Source organism: Anas acuta, chromosome 20, assembly GCF_963932015.1.
Source record: "Anas acuta chromosome 20, bAnaAcu1.1, whole genome shotgun sequence".
NCBI lineage: Eukaryota > Metazoa > Chordata > Aves > Anseriformes > Anatidae > Anas > Anas acuta.
Genome location: NC_088998.1, coordinates 1,891,387 through 1,909,593, shown reverse-complemented (window position 1 = coordinate 1,909,593; position 18,207 = coordinate 1,891,387). Strand labels below are relative to the sequence as shown.

The 18,207-nt window shown below is 40.4% G+C and overlaps 1 protein-coding gene across 1 annotated transcript in view; it reads right to left on the bottom strand.

Annotated features, from left to right (window-relative positions):
• PNPLA7 (patatin like phospholipase domain containing 7) overlaps positions 1 to 18,207 on the bottom strand; it is a 125,195-nt gene that overhangs the window by 75,466 nt on the left and 31,522 nt on the right. Inside the window, exons 18-20 of the mRNA XM_068657334.1 lie at positions 14,386 to 14,517; positions 13,037 to 13,160; positions 355 to 468 (exon numbers count right to left, since the gene is read on the bottom strand). Of these exons, the coding sequence (XP_068513435.1) occupies positions 355 to 468; positions 13,037 to 13,160; positions 14,386 to 14,517 (370 nt within the window). The remainder of the gene's footprint in view (positions 1 to 354; positions 469 to 13,036; positions 13,161 to 14,385; positions 14,518 to 18,207) is intronic.

Below are 18,207 nucleotides of genomic sequence, written 5' to 3'. Positions count from 1 at the left end.
CAAGTGAATAACAACATTTTAAAGTGATTTTAAAAAATCAGACTGTCATTTATCATCAATACCACTAAGCAATTTCCACTTTACTAAATACACGTCCTGCATTTAGTGCGAACTTTTTCCAGATATACAGAAGAGCCCTAACATAAAACATGCCAATATTGATTAGAAGATAAAGGAAGAGAAGCTGGTAAAAGCCTGGTATAGATCAGATCAGACAGACACAGAACAAAATGTTTTCTCTGTATGCATCAATCATACAAAAAAAAAAAAAAAAAAAGACTTGGTGCTTAATGGAGAGTTTTAGCTCCTAAGATAGCATTTAATGAAGACAGCAAAGAGTTTTAATTTTCTTACCTGGGGGAATTTGCGTTTGATAGATGTCAGTGCTCCCTCTGGGAGTTTGGCAAGTTCGGAATCTCTGACTGCATGAACAGTTGTGGCTCTAGGTTGATGGGTTAATGCCTCTACCTGAAAGAACAGAGCCAAAACATTAAAGACAATTAACATGTCGTAAAAATAGCGTGTCAGGGTGAAGAAACTGAACAATTCCCAAGGACTGGACGATCATAGCTTTTGCTGACATACATTCAGAACAGAACATTATTTTTGCCCCCAAGAGCCCTTAGAGCCAACTTACTAAAGGCACATTTGTCTGCAGCATCAGTATCTATTCAATCCAAATCTCCCAGATGCACATTCTGCTCTCTGACAGTTTCAGTTTTTCCACAGACCGGAATCCATAGCACCAAAAGACAGACAGTATTAAAGTAGTTTTGTTTGAGCTTCTGCAAGTCCTTACACAGTGAATCTCTGCAGCAAGCGGAACTATTTTTAAGGCTTGCTAGAAGAGCAACCGGGGGACACAACGAACTCAATTATCACAACAGAAGTTATATGCTTTTGCTGTATCTTTTAATCTTTCATTTTTAAGTGGAAAAAAAAAAAGCCATCTGAGAGAAAGAAGAAAACTCACTTCTCTATTGCTTTCCCTTTCCTTCCTCCCCCCACCCCATGCCACCCTGAAATACTTTGTTTTTACTCTCAGAAGCTGAATACCAGAAAACTTGCAAAAACCAAGGCTTTCTAAACCTTAAAAGGGAAGAGGAGCAAATCAGCACACTTTAGCCAGACTGGAGCTTCATTTTTCCCCAGGTTTTTACACACAGGCATGAGTATCTGTGCTATGTAAACACAAAAACGAGTATGCAACAGCCTGAATATAGTGCCCAATTATTTAATTTAGAAACATTTAATTTATTGAAAATTGAAGTTTAAAGAAGAAAATGATCATGCGATGAAAATTAATACAGGGATATTTTCCTTTACAGGGAGAACTGACACAATATAAATAAAAAAAGGGCTGTAAAGCCCTGCTCCGCGAAATGCAGCTGTGTGCTGAATCCCCTGCTGTACCATCCGCACAACCCTGAGCCCATCACCAGCTCCTATTTTGTTTTGAAATGCAGAAATCAAATTCCCTGGTGAAATATTTTCACATGCTTAATGAGATAGCCTGCTAGGCGAGATGGCGTCACTCGGAGCTCAGGCGTGAGCTCCAACATTTAATTGCTTAGTAACAGCCTGGTGCACAGTTTTGCAAGTTTTAGCACTAGGCAATGTTTACCGGGTTTAATATCCATACATCACGCATTCAGAGAAAAATGGTGGCCGCTGTAGGAGCTGTAATTACTGAGGTTAATACACAAACAACAAAAAAAATCCTCGCTCTGGCTGCAATTCACGGGCACTTTTTAAGTGTCATTTTAAGTTGTCCAGCAGAAAAAAAAACAAGTAATGCATCAGCTTGCAATTATTTTTTTTACAGATTTTGTTTGAAAGCTTATGTTAACAGCAAATTCCAACAGAAATAATGCCTTCATTACTGAAGTAAGGGCTCAGACATACAAAGTTACTGTAATGTATATAATATACTGCACAATGGCTAAGCTCTGCCAGGCATGCACTTCTGCCTGCACTACAAGAAGATTAATTGAAAACACACAACGCCATGACCCCCCTTACAACAAGAGTGCTGTCTTGGAAGACTACATGTGCACAAAATGGACAGTTCAGACAGCCAGAACATTTAGATCTCAAAAACCTGCAATTAGTCCAGAAAGCTGAGATCACAGCCTGCTAATATTAACTCCCTAAAATAGCTCATAAAAAAAAGCTTATATCAACAAAAGTTGTGTCGTGCAGGAAAAAAATGCACAAGTAAATTAGAAGTCACTCCATTTTTGCAAGACCCAGCCTTCGGTTTTTGTACAGATGCCAGGGATGTTTTATCATGTAATGACATTTTAAACCAGTTACACAGATCACAAGGTGGGAGGGAATGTCACGCCATCGTTGTACACACATTTACAGGTCCCCTTCAGCTTCCCCAGATGGTTGGGTAATGTCTTCTGTTTATCTCTGCCCCCTAGTACAAGCTTTTGATCACAGTTTTTGGCTCTGCCTTTTAGCTTCCTTATCCTGAAAGTAGATTAAGAACTGTAATTGTTAAAATAAAACCCTGTCTTCTCGAGCAGTCATCACCCAACTGAGTTCAATTTATATAAAGAAAAACACTCGAACTGTCTAATATCCTTTTCCATTATTTTCATTATATAAAAGTGCATAAAATTAACCATGCTCCAAACAGGTCACAAGTCTTTCTACAAATCTAATCTTTTCTGAAAGGGAATTAAATTTTAAAACAAAGCCTCAGGGATTTTTTTCTCCAAACCATGACTTTGTCTGTTTCAATTGTAACTTGTCCACAGGCAGAACAAAAGGGAGATGGAGACATTTTTCAAGCCTCCCTTTCAAGGGGCCATTTAAATCTCCAGAGAAGTGGCATTTGCAACACCGGTGTTACGCACCCCTGCAAATGCAGCAGATTTGTTGAATGCAATTCCCACCTGACTACAGAAAATGGATCTTGTATTACTCTCTTGCCCACACATACAATATAAATTTTGCCATCAGCTTTAATATTCTCATGCAAATACACGCCGGTATTGTAGCATGGAAACATCTGGGTCCCAGGCACTGCAGCAAGAAATTCAAATTTTGCTTTCCCCTTGGATATCATCATCTGCATTACCAGCATCTATTTTTATTAGTTTTCCCAAACTGTTCATATAATAACTCTTCATCACTGGGAGAGAAAGAGCTCTCATTCAACATTCAGACCATCTGTAGGATTATTCTGAACCTTCACTGCATTCTCGTGTCTCCTCTCTTCACACCCTGTGGTTAAAAAGCCTTTGTTGCACCAGTTCAAAGTTCTCTGCACATGGGAATTTGCCTCACCAAATCAGCATTTGGCTATTCCTACTTTTTTGGAGACAGACACATTCTAACCATACAGTCATAGTTGTCCCTAGTCAATTATACTTTTCCTCTTTATTAAGAAATTATCTGAGATGACACTTATTCAAGAGGTGTAGTTTTGTGGGTTTTTTCTTTAGAAAAACAAGCTCTGAGCAACATGTACTTAAAATCCTTTCAACCTCAGAGCACATTCAAACTCTCGTGGCTCCTCTGTTCAATGACCATTTTAAACAAGCTTACTTATTTTTTTCAGGTTTGTAAGTAATAAAAGAATTCAAGATTTAGCGTAAAATTTTATGTTGAATAAAATCACCTGTGATCAGCAGAGCAACCTCATAAGATTATTTCTTTAGTTAGAAAAAACAAGTTTAATATCAAGATCACCCACCACAGCTGCAGGAATCAACCAACACTAAGTCACCAACATAACATTAATGAACATTTCAAATAAATAAATAGCAGTATTAATTATTTTCCAAATCTTTTTCAATCTGACCCTAAATAAGAGAAGGAAATATTGTAATTTGTATACATGTGAGTAGGTATATCTACTACCCAAGGCTCCTTTTCAGCTTCCTTCTAGACTACCAGAATCATCATTTATCTATCACAACATGAACATGGCTACAACGTTTGTTCCACTGTAAGAAAGAATCGGTAATCTCCTTCCCACCTCTTTTCAAATTCAAGTCAACACGATATATTTTGCTTGAAACAAATAGTACATCTGTCAGTGCTCTGGTCCTTCTCTCCTAGCATGCATTCTTCCTCCCAAGTGACAAGCCTCTGAACAAGTTCTTCCCTTCACTGGTGTTGGGTTTACTTTGCCTTTTAATTTTTAATTCACCCATGTACTTCCTCTCTCCCTCAAACAATCCTCCGGTTTTCTCGGAGTTCACTGAAGGCTGCAGCCTGCCATCTCTTCTGTGCTATCTAGACTGGCTATTCTTTCCTCTGCTTATTATTTAATGCTGTAAACTCAGCAAACCCACAGCAGTGTTCTCTCTGCTTTGAAATCAGTCTCTTTGAAACCAGTTTGCCCAATTTCAGCAGTTATGCTAAAACATTAAATGTTCTGTTCATTGCTCACCTGTCTCTAAGGTCTACCCTTTGCCTCCTCGTTTACAGCAAATATCAACATCTCTTCTCTCTTCCACCTCCATCACATCCTCAAAAATCTGTCCGCACGTCATTGTCTTTACTTCCATTTCCTTCAAGAGCTGCATGAAGCAATGCTTTAAGTACTATTAACAATTCGCATCAAGGAGCAGATGTAAATTGAGTGTTATATTCTCTGGGGTTCTTGTAACTGATCACAAGTTTTACCATAGGTGGCTGTCCCTCCTTTGCTAACGCAGTTCTGTTGTTCCTATCGGGAAGGAGGGAAGGAAAATAAAACCTATAAATAGACCTACGCTCTTTTTACCATTTCTTTCAGTTAATTCTGACAGGTTTTTCTCATCTTCTCCTAATTCAGTATTAAAAAGCGACAAAAACATCACGTACAATGCCCATGATTCACAACCCAAGTTTACAAGTTCCTTACAAAGAAAAAGTGTTAAAAATCCTTTAAAACAAGGGGAGAAAGCAATTTATATTCTCATGACCTCTTTTGACTTTATTTTCAACACTCATTCCTGACAGTTCTTCTTACAGCTCTCCAAATTACACAGATGGAAAGTAAAAACCAGCAAGCAGCATCATCTTCTGCAGGTTGGTCTAATTACTCCAAAATTCCTTTTTGTGCTACATCCAACAAACCACTTTGAATATTTGCCAAAGTGTGTGGATAGTGCCAATGGAAGACGCACAGCTATTCCCCACACTTAGCCTTGAGCATCTCAGCGATGGCAAGAAGGACTTGACCAACACTGGGGCTGTTTTATGTTAGCCCATCCGCCGGCCCAATAGAAGATAGCACTTCTCCAAACAAATTCAGCCTCATTCTAACAGGTTATTGGGCAGCTTCTCCAACAATCAAACAGCAAAATGCAAACAATTTCAAAGTACGATTTCTTGCCTATATTATTTTTCCACGTGAGTTTCTAAATCTGCCCAGCATGCGAGTACACCGGTCCTGCCTGAATTAGTGACACAAGTCCACAGGATGGTGTTCACATTCACCAGCCCATTCTCCCAGACCTTCCACCAGCAGCAAATTTACACCCCTGTGGCTCTTCTGCGCATTCCCTTCCCCTCCACGTTTATAATATACTGCTTGCAGTTTCTCCTCCTTCATAGCTACTATCCAACCCCAGAATATTTTATTCTCTTATATATCATACCTCTTCCTCTCATAGAAATCTTTTCCTCGCTATGAGCTCATAAAAAGCTGCATTTATCTCAGCACAGGAGGAGCACCACCCCTGCACTGCCACCCTCCGGGCACAACACAGCAGGAGCCAGCAGCAGCCACAGAAACGTGAGGCTCAGGTCTAACATGACCCTGGCAAGGTTAGGAGCCCAAAGATTAAGATAAGCAACTTAAAATCTTCATCATCCAAATCCCCATTCATGAACTCCCCAATCACTGCCTGCCCGTGAGCCTGGTATTTGTAAGCTTTAAAGTTTTCATGCTCCCTCAAGACTCTTTGGTGGGGGTTAGCAGCCCATGAACAAGGGCACTCTTACAGAACAGAAGCTGGGGAGAAGGGACAGGACAAATCCACTCGTGTTTGGATGAAAGCAGCACTGCGCCTAACAAAACAAGGGCAAGAACTCTGGTAACAGCCAAAATAAGTTATGAGGTGTTTTCTTCTCTTCACGATGCCCGTAACCTCATCACCAGAGGAGGAAACGGGCCGTCCTGGGCAGTGGTGCAGCACTGCAGCCAGATGCTTCCCGGCACAGTCCCTGGGGACTCCCAGCTGACAGCTCCCATGTGCCAAACCTGCACCTCTCCCTGCTCACACAGCGCCCACCACGTGCCCTGACCGCACCTGGCAAAAGGAACAGCAGCACCTGAAGAAACGGGAGGGCTGCCACGAGACACCAGGAGACAAGGCACAGGGACAAAGAGAATACCCAAGGAAGTGCAGAGGCACTGGTGCAGGCCTAAGAAGAAATATCAACACTGACACCTGCTGATAGTTTCAGATGCTCAAGGAACGGGGAAAAAACAAGCCAGATGCACAGGTACCAGCAGCACACTCCCATCTCCAAATCCAGCCCAAAGCAGCAGAGCAGTGCAGGCAGACAAAAGCCACCACACGTGGGTTGTCACAGCAGTACTTTTGCCAGGTTAGGCCAGGAGACGAAGCTGCTGCAACTGAAGGGGGTGATGCAACATAAGAAATGTTACATGAAGGGCAACCAAACCCTACGTGGAACTTTTTCTTTTTTTCTTGTTTAAACTAGCTGTTCTCAGGCCCTGCCTGAGCTGATTTGCACGTGAAGCAGCAAACACATGATGTTCATCTCAAACATGTTTCCTCTAGCCATCAGTTAGGAAGGATCTAAAACGTTAACTTGCTTGTATCTGAAAAGGACAAAGGAGGAGACGCTGCTGGAAGCAATGAATGAGTGGGAAAAGCAACCAGACAAGCTGCAAATCGATGCTATTTGTGGGAGCAGTGCCAGCGGATGAATGCAGTACACCATGTACTCTTGAAAGTTGTTCTAACAACCACCTTCTGCAATCCTTTGTGTGCCAAGTTAACCCCATGACTGAGGACATTCAGCACTTTTGCTGTGCAGAAAAAAGGAATCCAACCCCCTCTCTCCTATTTCTATGCATATAAATAAGATTTCTATACACATACATACACATGGATATACAAGACATATGCACACACTTACAGACACACATATGTAGAATACATGTGAAAATCAAGACTGAGCTTCCTACCTTTTGTAATTAAGGCAGTGGAAGTCAGGTTCTCCTGAGAGGACCGAGCCTGCATTTTGTACCAGTGCAATGCCAGTCCTGTTGCAGCAGTGAATGTAATGAAGGGACAGAAAAGGGAAAGGACAGACCTAACAGACCTACCTAGTGTATTTATGTTTCACTCCTATTTACATGTGGCTGTAGAAAAGATGGGAAGTTGCATGCACATTTCGCTCCCCTAACATAACATGATAGTCAAAACAAAAGAAAAACAAACAAGCAGAAAACCTCACAAATACACCAAATGCTACCTGGAGCACCCACCAAAAAAGAAAAATCCATAAAATTTATTGACGCTGTTTGAAGAGCAATACCACTGGCAGGCACACTCCTGTTACGACGAAATGGTGCTTGAATTTCAATGATGGAAGCAGGGATAACAGAACATGGTGACCTGCTCAAATGCTTTCCTACAGGGGACAGATCTGATTGCCTTTGACTCAGCTTGACATACATCACAGGCATACCAACCCCAGCTGGAACTTTAGCAACATCCTTCCCCATTCTTCACTGCTGACTCTTCCTCCATGAATACTTTTTTTCACCTCTGCTGGACTCTGTGTCTCACTATTTGCAGGCCTCCAAGCATTTTCATGATAAAAGAGATCACAGTTCTCTTCTATTTAATGTTGCTTGCCAAAAAGAAAAAAACAAAAACTTTTGCTAATAACTTATTCATACATTTAGCAAAGGTTAGAGGGGACAAGGTATTAACTCTCATCATTCACAAGCCAGTATAGTTGGATGCAACATTTCTCAAAATGGGAAGGAGAAGAGAGCAGAAGACAAGTGAAATGTGGGATAGTCCTGACGTGGGGATCAGAAGTTGTACCAAAAGTTAACTGATACATGGACAATAGCAATGATATTATCAAAAGGAAGCTTAGCTGGAAGCAGAAGGGAGACAAATTAGCTTAAGAAATGACAGTTTGATGAATGAAGCCACCTACTTGAAATCCAGCAGGTCACCACATCTACCACTGTCTGTCAAAGATCCTTATATTCTCTAAAGAGCATTTGGCTAGGGAGATGAAGCTCTCTGCAGTTTTACCTGTGGCACCTACAAAACCAAATTATCTACCCACATAGTATTAATGTCAGATAAATTAACACCAGTTATATGTTAGTTCAGTTATGAACAGTCTCCTACCTTCATCAGCTGTTAGAACTTGAGACAAATCAAGATATAAGATAAATTGTTGTAATTAAGAGAACAAATTGTGGTAGATAAGAGAATCTGAACAATATACACTACTCAACAGCTCACACCAAGTGAGGAAGCCCCCAGAAAGCCAAGGTTCAGAAAACTCAAAGCAGTGACTTCATTCCAGCAAGAACGCCCCCAAAACAGGTTTAGAAATCAGGACACTGAGCTTCTAATTTCAGTCTGACACTAATTCAGCTGTGCAAATATGAACTCATTTCTCAAGTCTTCCCATATCTCACTTCTCTGCTGGTAAATACCATTATTTTTTTTCCTTACAATTTCACACCTAAGATGCTAGGCAAGTAATAATTTTTAGTAACATATTACCAAGACAGGCGGTGGAAGAGATGGAAGGAGAACACCTCCTTCTGCAACCACATGTTCCAGCTCAATACTAAGGTAACTTCTTGGACCTCATCCGCCTCCAATTTCCATAGATACAGCCTGTGCAGAGTACCTGAGGTGCACTAACCTGAATTCACCTAAGATTACCTAAGATTATTACTAACTTAAAGCTTTGGGAATGAATTTATGGCCTGAAAAAAAGTTACATGCAACTAATGGGCAAAATAAAAAAAGAATCCACACTCTTCAAAATTACGAAACAAAACGGCCTTAACAGAGCAGAATTTGCCCAGTGTTAGTGCTGCTGTTGAGGGCACAACGATACTCAGCTAGCTTTGGCACTGTCAAAAGCAGGCAGCGTATGATAACATTAATACTGATAAAGAACAAAAGCCTGACAAGTGTAATCCTGATACCGGTGTTTCCTTTGAGGATTAGTATGCAATTAAAGATTTCTAGCAGTGTTACATTTCAAAAGGACAATGCTCCAAACCCCTGAGGAAATCATAAGCCATTTACAGATTATTCTTTCAACTTTTTACAGAAAATAGCCATGCACATTTAACTATATTAACATTAATGAGACAAAGAGCTTAACAATTGAAAACACTTATAATAGCCATTATTTCTAAAACCAAGCGTGATTTCCTGCAGAGCAGAACTGGTATGCTGCAGCACTGGCAGATGAGCACTCTGTAATTTAGCACTTGTGCTGCCCTGCACTGAAAATGGTAGGGCAAAAATATCCTCCTGCACTGGTTTTGCTACCCGCAAAAAAAAAAGGGTATAATCCTACTACTAAGGAAGGGCATCCAGGTTGTTAGAGAGAGGCAGAAAGAATCTTAAGTAACCAAAACATCACTGCTACTGCCCCAGCAGGACATTTTCTGAAAGCCAACTGGTTTTCTAGTAAGATACTGAAGACAGCAGTTTTCTGAGGCAGGTGGCCACAGATAAGTCTAGCTATGACGTATGCAACAGCCCAGCTTTTAAAAATATTATAAGCTCAACAGCTGTCATCAACATCCCGAAGACCTGTCTGGAGTTCTGACTTCTTAGAAACACCACAGCCTTTCCACTTAAGCCGCAGTGCTGACTCACATAAAAAGCTAATTACATTGAAGGTTCTGTCTCCATCCAGGTATCTGAGGGGAAAGGGAAATACAAATAACTTTTCTTTGGCAGGAGATTATTCTGCAAGATTTCTACTCCCCCCCTCCCCTTAATTTCTTCTGGAGAACACCTGGACACTGTAGAAAAAAAAACCTAGAGGAGGTACCTTTCATTTTACCCTTTAGCTCATACAGCAATTTAATGAAGTCACAATTATGTAACAGCCTGATAAAGCTTCAACATTTTTCCACATGCAAATCTGTGGGAAATGGCACCAACAAATTACAAAGATTCTCCCTTAAACGGGTCAAACCAGAGTCTCTAGACAACTGCACTATCATCAACTGTATTTCATACATGAGGGAATTATTGGATAGATCATCATTGTCCTCTGACAGTTACATGCAAGGCCTTCCAAGGAGTTTTGACATCACCTAATACAGCAGCTGGAACTGCCCATTGGTAAGATCATTAGCAGCAAGCATCTGGCATCGTCCCTCTTACAAGGCTCTCGAGGAATAGCAAACGTTTCCCACACATAACTACTCTGGTCAACTCCAAGCAACAAGATGAAGAAAGCAAACTTTGCAGTATCTTATCTGTTCTTCTCCCCCTGAACTGACAGACCTCAGGAACAGATGCCATTGAGTCAGAATAAGGAACAAAACAGTTCGAGCTACACGCTAATCCTTGGGAGCGCCTGCACATGCTTGAAAAATTAACATCTTGTCTGAAATCCTTCATTTTTCCGGACTTTTCCTCTGAAAGCAGAAATGGCAGATACTCATCTCTTATGCATATGACACATACCATTTTAAAGTTCTGAGATAAAGGAATAAACAAAAATACATCAATTACAAGACTTTTGTATCAAGTTAGTGTCCACAATTCAGAATGACACAGTGGTATTGGAGAAACTTCAGGGAAGAATACACCATAGGTTGACCAAACTATCAATTACTAATACCAGCTACTAATTTAATTCCTGCAAGCACCTAGAACCCTCCAGTTACTTTATTTTCTGGAAGAACAAAGAAAAAAAAATAAACACATAGCAGGCTTTTAAAGGTTTATAACAGATCTTGCAGAACGGGATAAACAAATCCTTTTAAAAGGAAAAATGTCATTTTACTAATGCCCTCTGCAAAGAACGACTACATTAATCTTGGCAATCTTTACAAATCCTCCCCCATGTTTTTCAAAAGACAGACAGAGCATCGAGATTCGTTCAACAAATGGCAGCATGAGTCAGTGGGCCTGGGAGCCGTGGGTAGGAAGGAGTAGATGACGTCCACAGAGTCACAAAAGTCTTCAAATGATTCATGTCATAGCATGGATCCAGAAAAGTGACTTTAGTTCAGATATAAACTGAACGGGTATTTCTGTATCCATGCCCAGGAACTCACCCACAAGCACGGCACTGTCACAGCAAGCACATACCAGTCCATCCACTGCATCAACCTCTCTCCTCACCAGATAAACAGTTGACCCAGCATGAAGTGTGATGCCAAAGAAGCCACCACTCCTTATACAGATAGGGAGAATTTCGACCACATGCTCCACTGTCACCCAAAACTGCTTTCAGAACGTAGAACAGCTCGGTTATCTTAACCTGGGAGCTCTGCAAAACTCCAGAAGCTTGACAGTGCGGCTGCTGATTGCAGCTGGTGAACAAGAGCAGGAAAATACCTGTATGTGTTAAAACTGCCAAAGCCTTATTCACACACTGAGACCTCACACCAGCACAATTAGTCACAAAAGTCACACATCCTTTACTCCTATCAAACTATATCATTTTTACCTCTAATGAGGTATCCTAAAGAGATGCCCAAAAAGAAAAAAAAATTGCAGGCATGACTAGCAGCAAAAATAGACCTGTTTCTCCAAACACAGCCCTCAACCAGAAGTAGCACATATTAAAAAGGCCCAAAGACTTTGCCCTTTTTAGATGAAAATTTCTTACTTTTCTCAAACAAAATAGCTGGGATATTAGGTCAGCTGACAGTCCCCAAGTACCAGAGACCTGCACTGCAAATATTTTATAATGCAGGTACAGGCCAAGCCTGCAACCCACCTGCCATCAGGAACAACCAGGTCTCACATGCTGAAGTACTCCTGCCCCAGCCACAGAAGACAGAGTTCTCCATTAGACATTACAGTGATCAAGGGCAGAAGTAAGGAAGCAGAAGACAGGAACTTCTACACTAGGCACACTTGAGTTCTGGATCAGAAATACCACCTTTTGCAATCAACATAATCTTGAATCGGTTCTCTAGAGGATAAAGAGCTCTGCAGTCCATTCTCTCCCTCTTGGTCTCTATAAACAACAATTTCTTCATCTACTACTAATACAAACTCACGTTTTCTTTATTCGGAGATACACTGATTCTGGCTATAAACAGATATCAGTAAATGTTTACTTTTCAACTCAGAAAGCAGAAAAGGACCTTAACAAATCTCAGTATTTCAGAAGCCTTCTAGTACAAAAATTAAGCAAGTCACGCACACTTATGATGCAGGATTCCCGTTTCTTGTTCAACTAGATCTGAGAAACAAACAATAAACCAAACATTGAAGAGAAGTAGATTGAAGAGAAGTAAAAGAAGTAGATTGAAGAGAAGTAAAACATGGATAAATAGCACAGTTTTGAAGTCAAAAGTTGCACTAACACCTTTTAAATAACTGCAGTCTCTGACCAGCCTGATGCAGACCTGAAGTTAGCTCTGCTAACGTGAAGGTTAGACTCAACACCAGTAGGAGCCCCCCCCAGACTCAAGTCTTTCTATGATACTGCATTTCATATGAGTATTCAGTGTACATTCCTTCAATTCTTCCTGAACTATTTTAGCAGTTGCATTTACCTCAACACAGAAACAGGTGTAACCCACATTAAAAAAAAAAACAAAGTGGTGTAACGGGCTTTTTGGCTCATCTCTGAAGGAGGTGTTTTGTTGTGTTTTTTTTGTCTTTAAATCAAGTCTAATAATCCCATTCATGTATTATCATACAAGATTTCAGGTCGAAGTGGTTTTCCATCTTTACAATGTGTCAAAAGTCTTAACTAAGACTAACACCTGACCAGAGCAAGAATGTTTGTTTTGTGTAGGGCCAATACCAATACCAAACTCTCATTTGAACTGTTCATTTTTGAAACTGATCCTTACCACTCCAATTAAGTCTCCTCGGCCGTATTCACCAGTCAGGTGCTTTTTTCCATCATCCATCCGTATGACAGAGCGGAGTCGACCATTCAACACAATGTACGTGCAGTCTGACTTGTCACCCTGCCTACGGAAAGAACAGCCAAGGACAAGCATTCATTTAATTTCTGCGCTCAGCAGATGCATCTGAAGTCTTTTAATAAGTTGATCAATTTTCTTTAACAGGCTTAGAGGCCATAGGAAAATGTTTTATTAACAGTTAAACATAAGAAAACAAGAAACTGAACAACCACCTGTTAAAAGGTGACTTGGAAATATGTTTTAATGTTTAAATGTACAGGATTTGAACAAATGGTAAGCATTGGGTCTGGACACAGATGCCCAGCACACAAGTGATCTCTGGAGAAGTCAGGCTCAGTACTGCTTACAGCAGGGGCTTGCTGTCACTGCAAGGCTGATGTGGCTGCATGGAAAGATTCTGCAGGTCAAAGAGGGAAAAAAAGCCCTAAGTGACTCAGGATTTAGATTGATTTTAGTGCACTCATGTTAGTTATTTGGGAAGTTTTTGCCACATCATGTTTGCATGATTAAGAATGCTATTTGGTAAGCAGATTTCCACCGTAACATCACATGCTGGCCAAGTACAATACTTCTGGTAGTGGAGTTTAAACTAAACTTCCAAAAGCTTTTAACAAGATGTTGACAACTACATTTGTTTTGATACACATAGGAATCAAAAGTTTCTATTAGCATTAGTGCTGCAGAAATAGTCATATAAATTACAATCATGGTACACACACTGCGTTAGACTTATTCTCCCACCAATGCAACCATATAATGCCTCAATTACATTCTAGTACAAAATCCATACAATTAAGCTTTCCCAAGGATAACTGCTACCCCTTAAACATGAAGTGTAATTTCTATTTTCAATCTACTATTGAATAATCCCATCCAAATTACTTTTCAGTTCTGTTGTTTTAGAAAGGCCAAAAAACTTCATGAACAAAAGATATTCACGCCCTTAAAATGCAGAAACTACCACCAAACATACAACTGTCTACACCTTAATCTATTATGTCACTTTAAAAGCTTGCCAAGACAACACAAAATACGAAGAATAGTATGAAAGGATTTTAATAGCCACTGGAGACAAGTGACTAAAGCAGTGTTGAAGGGTACTCCAGAAGAAAAAAAAAAATAAATCTCCAAATAGGCAAACATAAAGCTGATAGAATTGATAAATTTATTCCAAAAAGTTTTTATTCCATATGTTACCAAGGGAGCACAGATCCTTAACACCGAAAACTTGAATACTGAACCAACAACACAGAATTTTGTCTACATCTTACCTGTAAACAGCTCGCCCAGCCTCAACTTCCATCCAATCCAGGGCAAAGTCAATTTGCCTCACGAATGAGGACATTCTCTTTACAACAGTGTGAGCCACACCAAGCACAACACTCGGCTGCTCCCGCATTATCCTAGAAAACAAGAAGTGTTATTTAAGTACTTCCCCAAAGCAGGAACAGGTACAGACTGGTAAATAAGCCCATGCAGTGGGATGGATGAGAGCCATGCTAGCTCTTGTTTATGAACCACTCTCCAAAATCACCATTCACCCAGGTCTCTCATGACTCAGAAAAACATTTGTACTGCCCAGAAGACTGTCCCTCCCTGCCATTCTACACCTCTCACTCCCACACATGCTCACAAGATTTTATTTCAGATCAGAACCGTATTGTATGTAACACTTGATACTCTTAAAAAAAAAAAAAAAAAAGACATGCTCAGAAGTTCAAATAATTCCTTTTCCCTATTGCAAAGACCACAAAGAACAGAAAAGTCTTCTAACAAAGCTTCTGATCTTCAAACCATATCTTTTGAGTGATGCTTAAAGGTCTCTAGTATTAAAGAAATCAGATATCTAGCACTTTTTTCCACTTTTTCCAAACCAAAGAACTTCAGGAATGTTCTGCCAGCAATGACTGCAAACTCTACACCACTAGGCCTGAGGGAAATCTCTCTCTGACACCCGATCACTGTTCCCGTGAAGCATCAATAGCAATTGAATTCCTGCAGGCCATGGTGTACCACCTTAAGGCGGGCATTTCACAAGAGGCAGCACAATTCAGAAAGAAGCAAGAAGTTAAGTGCGTGCAGACCCAGGAGGTGAAGCACACACCGAGGGAGATGACAGAGCTATGCTAAAGCCACACATGGGTAGAAACAAAAAAGAATTTGAAGTACACATCTTTTCCTGCATCAATGTTCCCTTTACAATGAAGATAAGAAATGCCATAAGGCAATCTGCTTATGAGACCCCTGCATGTGTAGGAATTCTCAGCTAAGCACAAATCACGCACACATCACATCTAACCTTCTTAGCCTAAAAAGTAGAAAGGTGGGGAGAAAAGCATGGAAGGAGCACTGTCAGTCTTCGCTGACAATCCTCTTCGGCAATATGGCTGTGGCTCACTCTAACTTGGCAGAATTCAGAGAAAACCTGAAGAGTCATACATCATCCCAGAATGTGATATTAAAAGCAGACTTTCCAGGAGCTCCTTATAGCCTGGATGAAATACAGAAACTGCTCTGAAGTTTTGAAAGTGTCATTTCTGTCATTAGTCCTACAGCTGCAACAACAGACCCTGAGCTAACAGCGATGGGTCAAGCGCATCACATGGTGGTGTGGGGAGCTTTCACGTCTATCACACAAGACTGTTCTATTCTTCCTCACCGAGTGTCTCAACTTCTTTTTGGAATAATGAAGCTTGTGATTTCTTCAACTGAAACCTCTGAATCTGAAACAGAAGAGATTTGTAGGAACATATCCCTACGTGCTGAGTCCATGCTGAGCTCACCACCCTCATATCCCTGCATTCATACGTGCTACTAGGCAAGTGAAACTGAGCATCAGCTCTGGCATTCAGCACCAGTTAAAGTCCAGCCATCAAAACAGGATTACAAAACCGCAGCGCAGCTTTCCTCTCCTGCCCCTTTTATCTCATCCTGAGGTTTCCACACCCGCTGCTATCTCCAACCCAGGATGTCTACAGACTACCTTGGTTTTGATGAACTATTATTATTGCACTTGTAAGCAACATGTTATCTTATGGGAACTTTACCACAGTAATGTGACTATGTGCAAAGGCCAAAGGAGCTGGAAAAGACACCCCAAAATAAACTCTGGGAAACAAAAAACCCTAATCCCTCAACACACACACAAAATCCCCAGTCCTATTCCCCTTCTAAGCTGCTCTAAAGGAGAAATAAGCCCCCCAAAATCCCCTGAATGCTTTAGCTCGTTATTTTTTACTCTAGTTGCTTATTTAGCTCCCAAAGTCTCCACCCACATAGGCTGTCTGCTGAAATCAAGAAGCCATTTACACCTTTTCCTCTCTCAAGATACATATCTTAATACTTAATGCACTCTAAATGTAAACTAGTAAGAGGCTGCTTTTAATTTCAGTCTGGAGCTCTCTATTATTTCACTGACTGCTATATAACTTCAAGAGTATTAGCACAGAAGGTAAAAGCCCACCCTCATGCACAAGAAGAGAAAATATATTTTTTTTTCCTACATTATCAGCTAGGTTTCCTTCCTTTCACTGGGGAATTTTCATTTCTCATCCGTTTGGCACATGACCGGCATGACAAAAATGAAAAGCCAAAGCTCTCTATCACAAAAACCTGTTTCTGAAGGGATCCTCAGAATTCCTAACTAGCAAGCTAACAGCTATGAAAGGGCTAACCTGGTGCCTGGGAAAGACTGAGATCTACAGAGATGTTCTTGTGGATGTGGATGAAATTTGATATTCAGCTTGGCTGGCAATATAAAATCAAAATCAAAGCATTTCTGCTTCTCTGGCAAGCACACATGATTAGACTCTGAACTGTGAAATTTACTTAAGCAGAAAATGTGACAGAGTCCTACTGCCTCGTACTGCAGAACCTGAGCATATTCCCTCAAGAGAGCCTGGTGACAACTTGATTACATTTTTTGTCAGGAGACACCAACAGTTGCAGCGTAGGCACTGCACACTTAGTGCATCACTTCAGCAAAATAGAAAAGCATTTAAGGTATATACTATATAATTAGCTTGTGTCACCCCTATACTTAAACTCTACTTTTGCAGATAGTTATTTAGGCATATTAGCACCACATAAAGGCTCCTGCCCCAAAGTTTCAGTTAAAAGGATTTAATCTGTTGCCCAACATCCAACCTGCAATCCTAAACCCTGGGCTACTTCCATCACTGTGCTCTTCGCCTGATGGCAACTATCGACCACATTCTTTCTGCTTCACCTTCTCATTAACTAATGAGAAAAAACACATACAACGTTCTGGGACACCTCAAAGAAAAAAGTAATATATGTGACAAGAAAGGAAGAGAGAATTGTTGGAAAATAATGAGAATAATGGAGGTTTGGGTCAAGTTTCTTCTGGTCACTAAGTAAGATTAAAAAAAAAAAAAGAAAGAAATCAGAGAGAGATTCTGAGAAAAAGAGAAAGCCTAAGATTGCAGGACTATGCACAAAGAATTCTGCATGATAAGTGAAAAATAAAACTTCTGATTTTATCAATAATTTTTTCCTTTCTCGGAGTTTGAAGCAAAAATAAGAGAACATATAGATGAAGTAGTCATGCTTTTGAAAGATTTTCTGTAACAGCATTTTAAAATATGGGAACAGGAGTTGGAAGGAGTTGATACAAAGCTTTGGTTTCTGGAAAAGTTTTGATGATTTAATGCTGAAAGATCACAGAGATGGACAAATGCAGTGAATGGACAGCTTAAATGAGAAAGAGATGGGCTAGGAAACATCCCCCAAATGAAGAAAAGGTGACACGTTGTGTTAGAGATCGCTGACCCACAAAGGGTTAATGGAAGCAAAAAGCTTAAGTTGAAATAAACAAGAAACAACTCTAAGAAGAGAAATCTCATGAAACGAGCTCAGGAACATGACAGAGCCAGGACTAGATATTAGAACAGAAGAAGGGGGTGGGGGGGAAAGGTAGAAATCGACTGGCTGTCTGAGAACACAAAATGAAATTTAAAGTTGGGAACAAGTGGGAAAACAATAGAAAGAAAGAAGAAAAGTTTAGATGAAATTTATCTGATGCTGCACGGAATGGCACAAGAGGGGAGTATCTATCAGAAATTAGGTCAAAG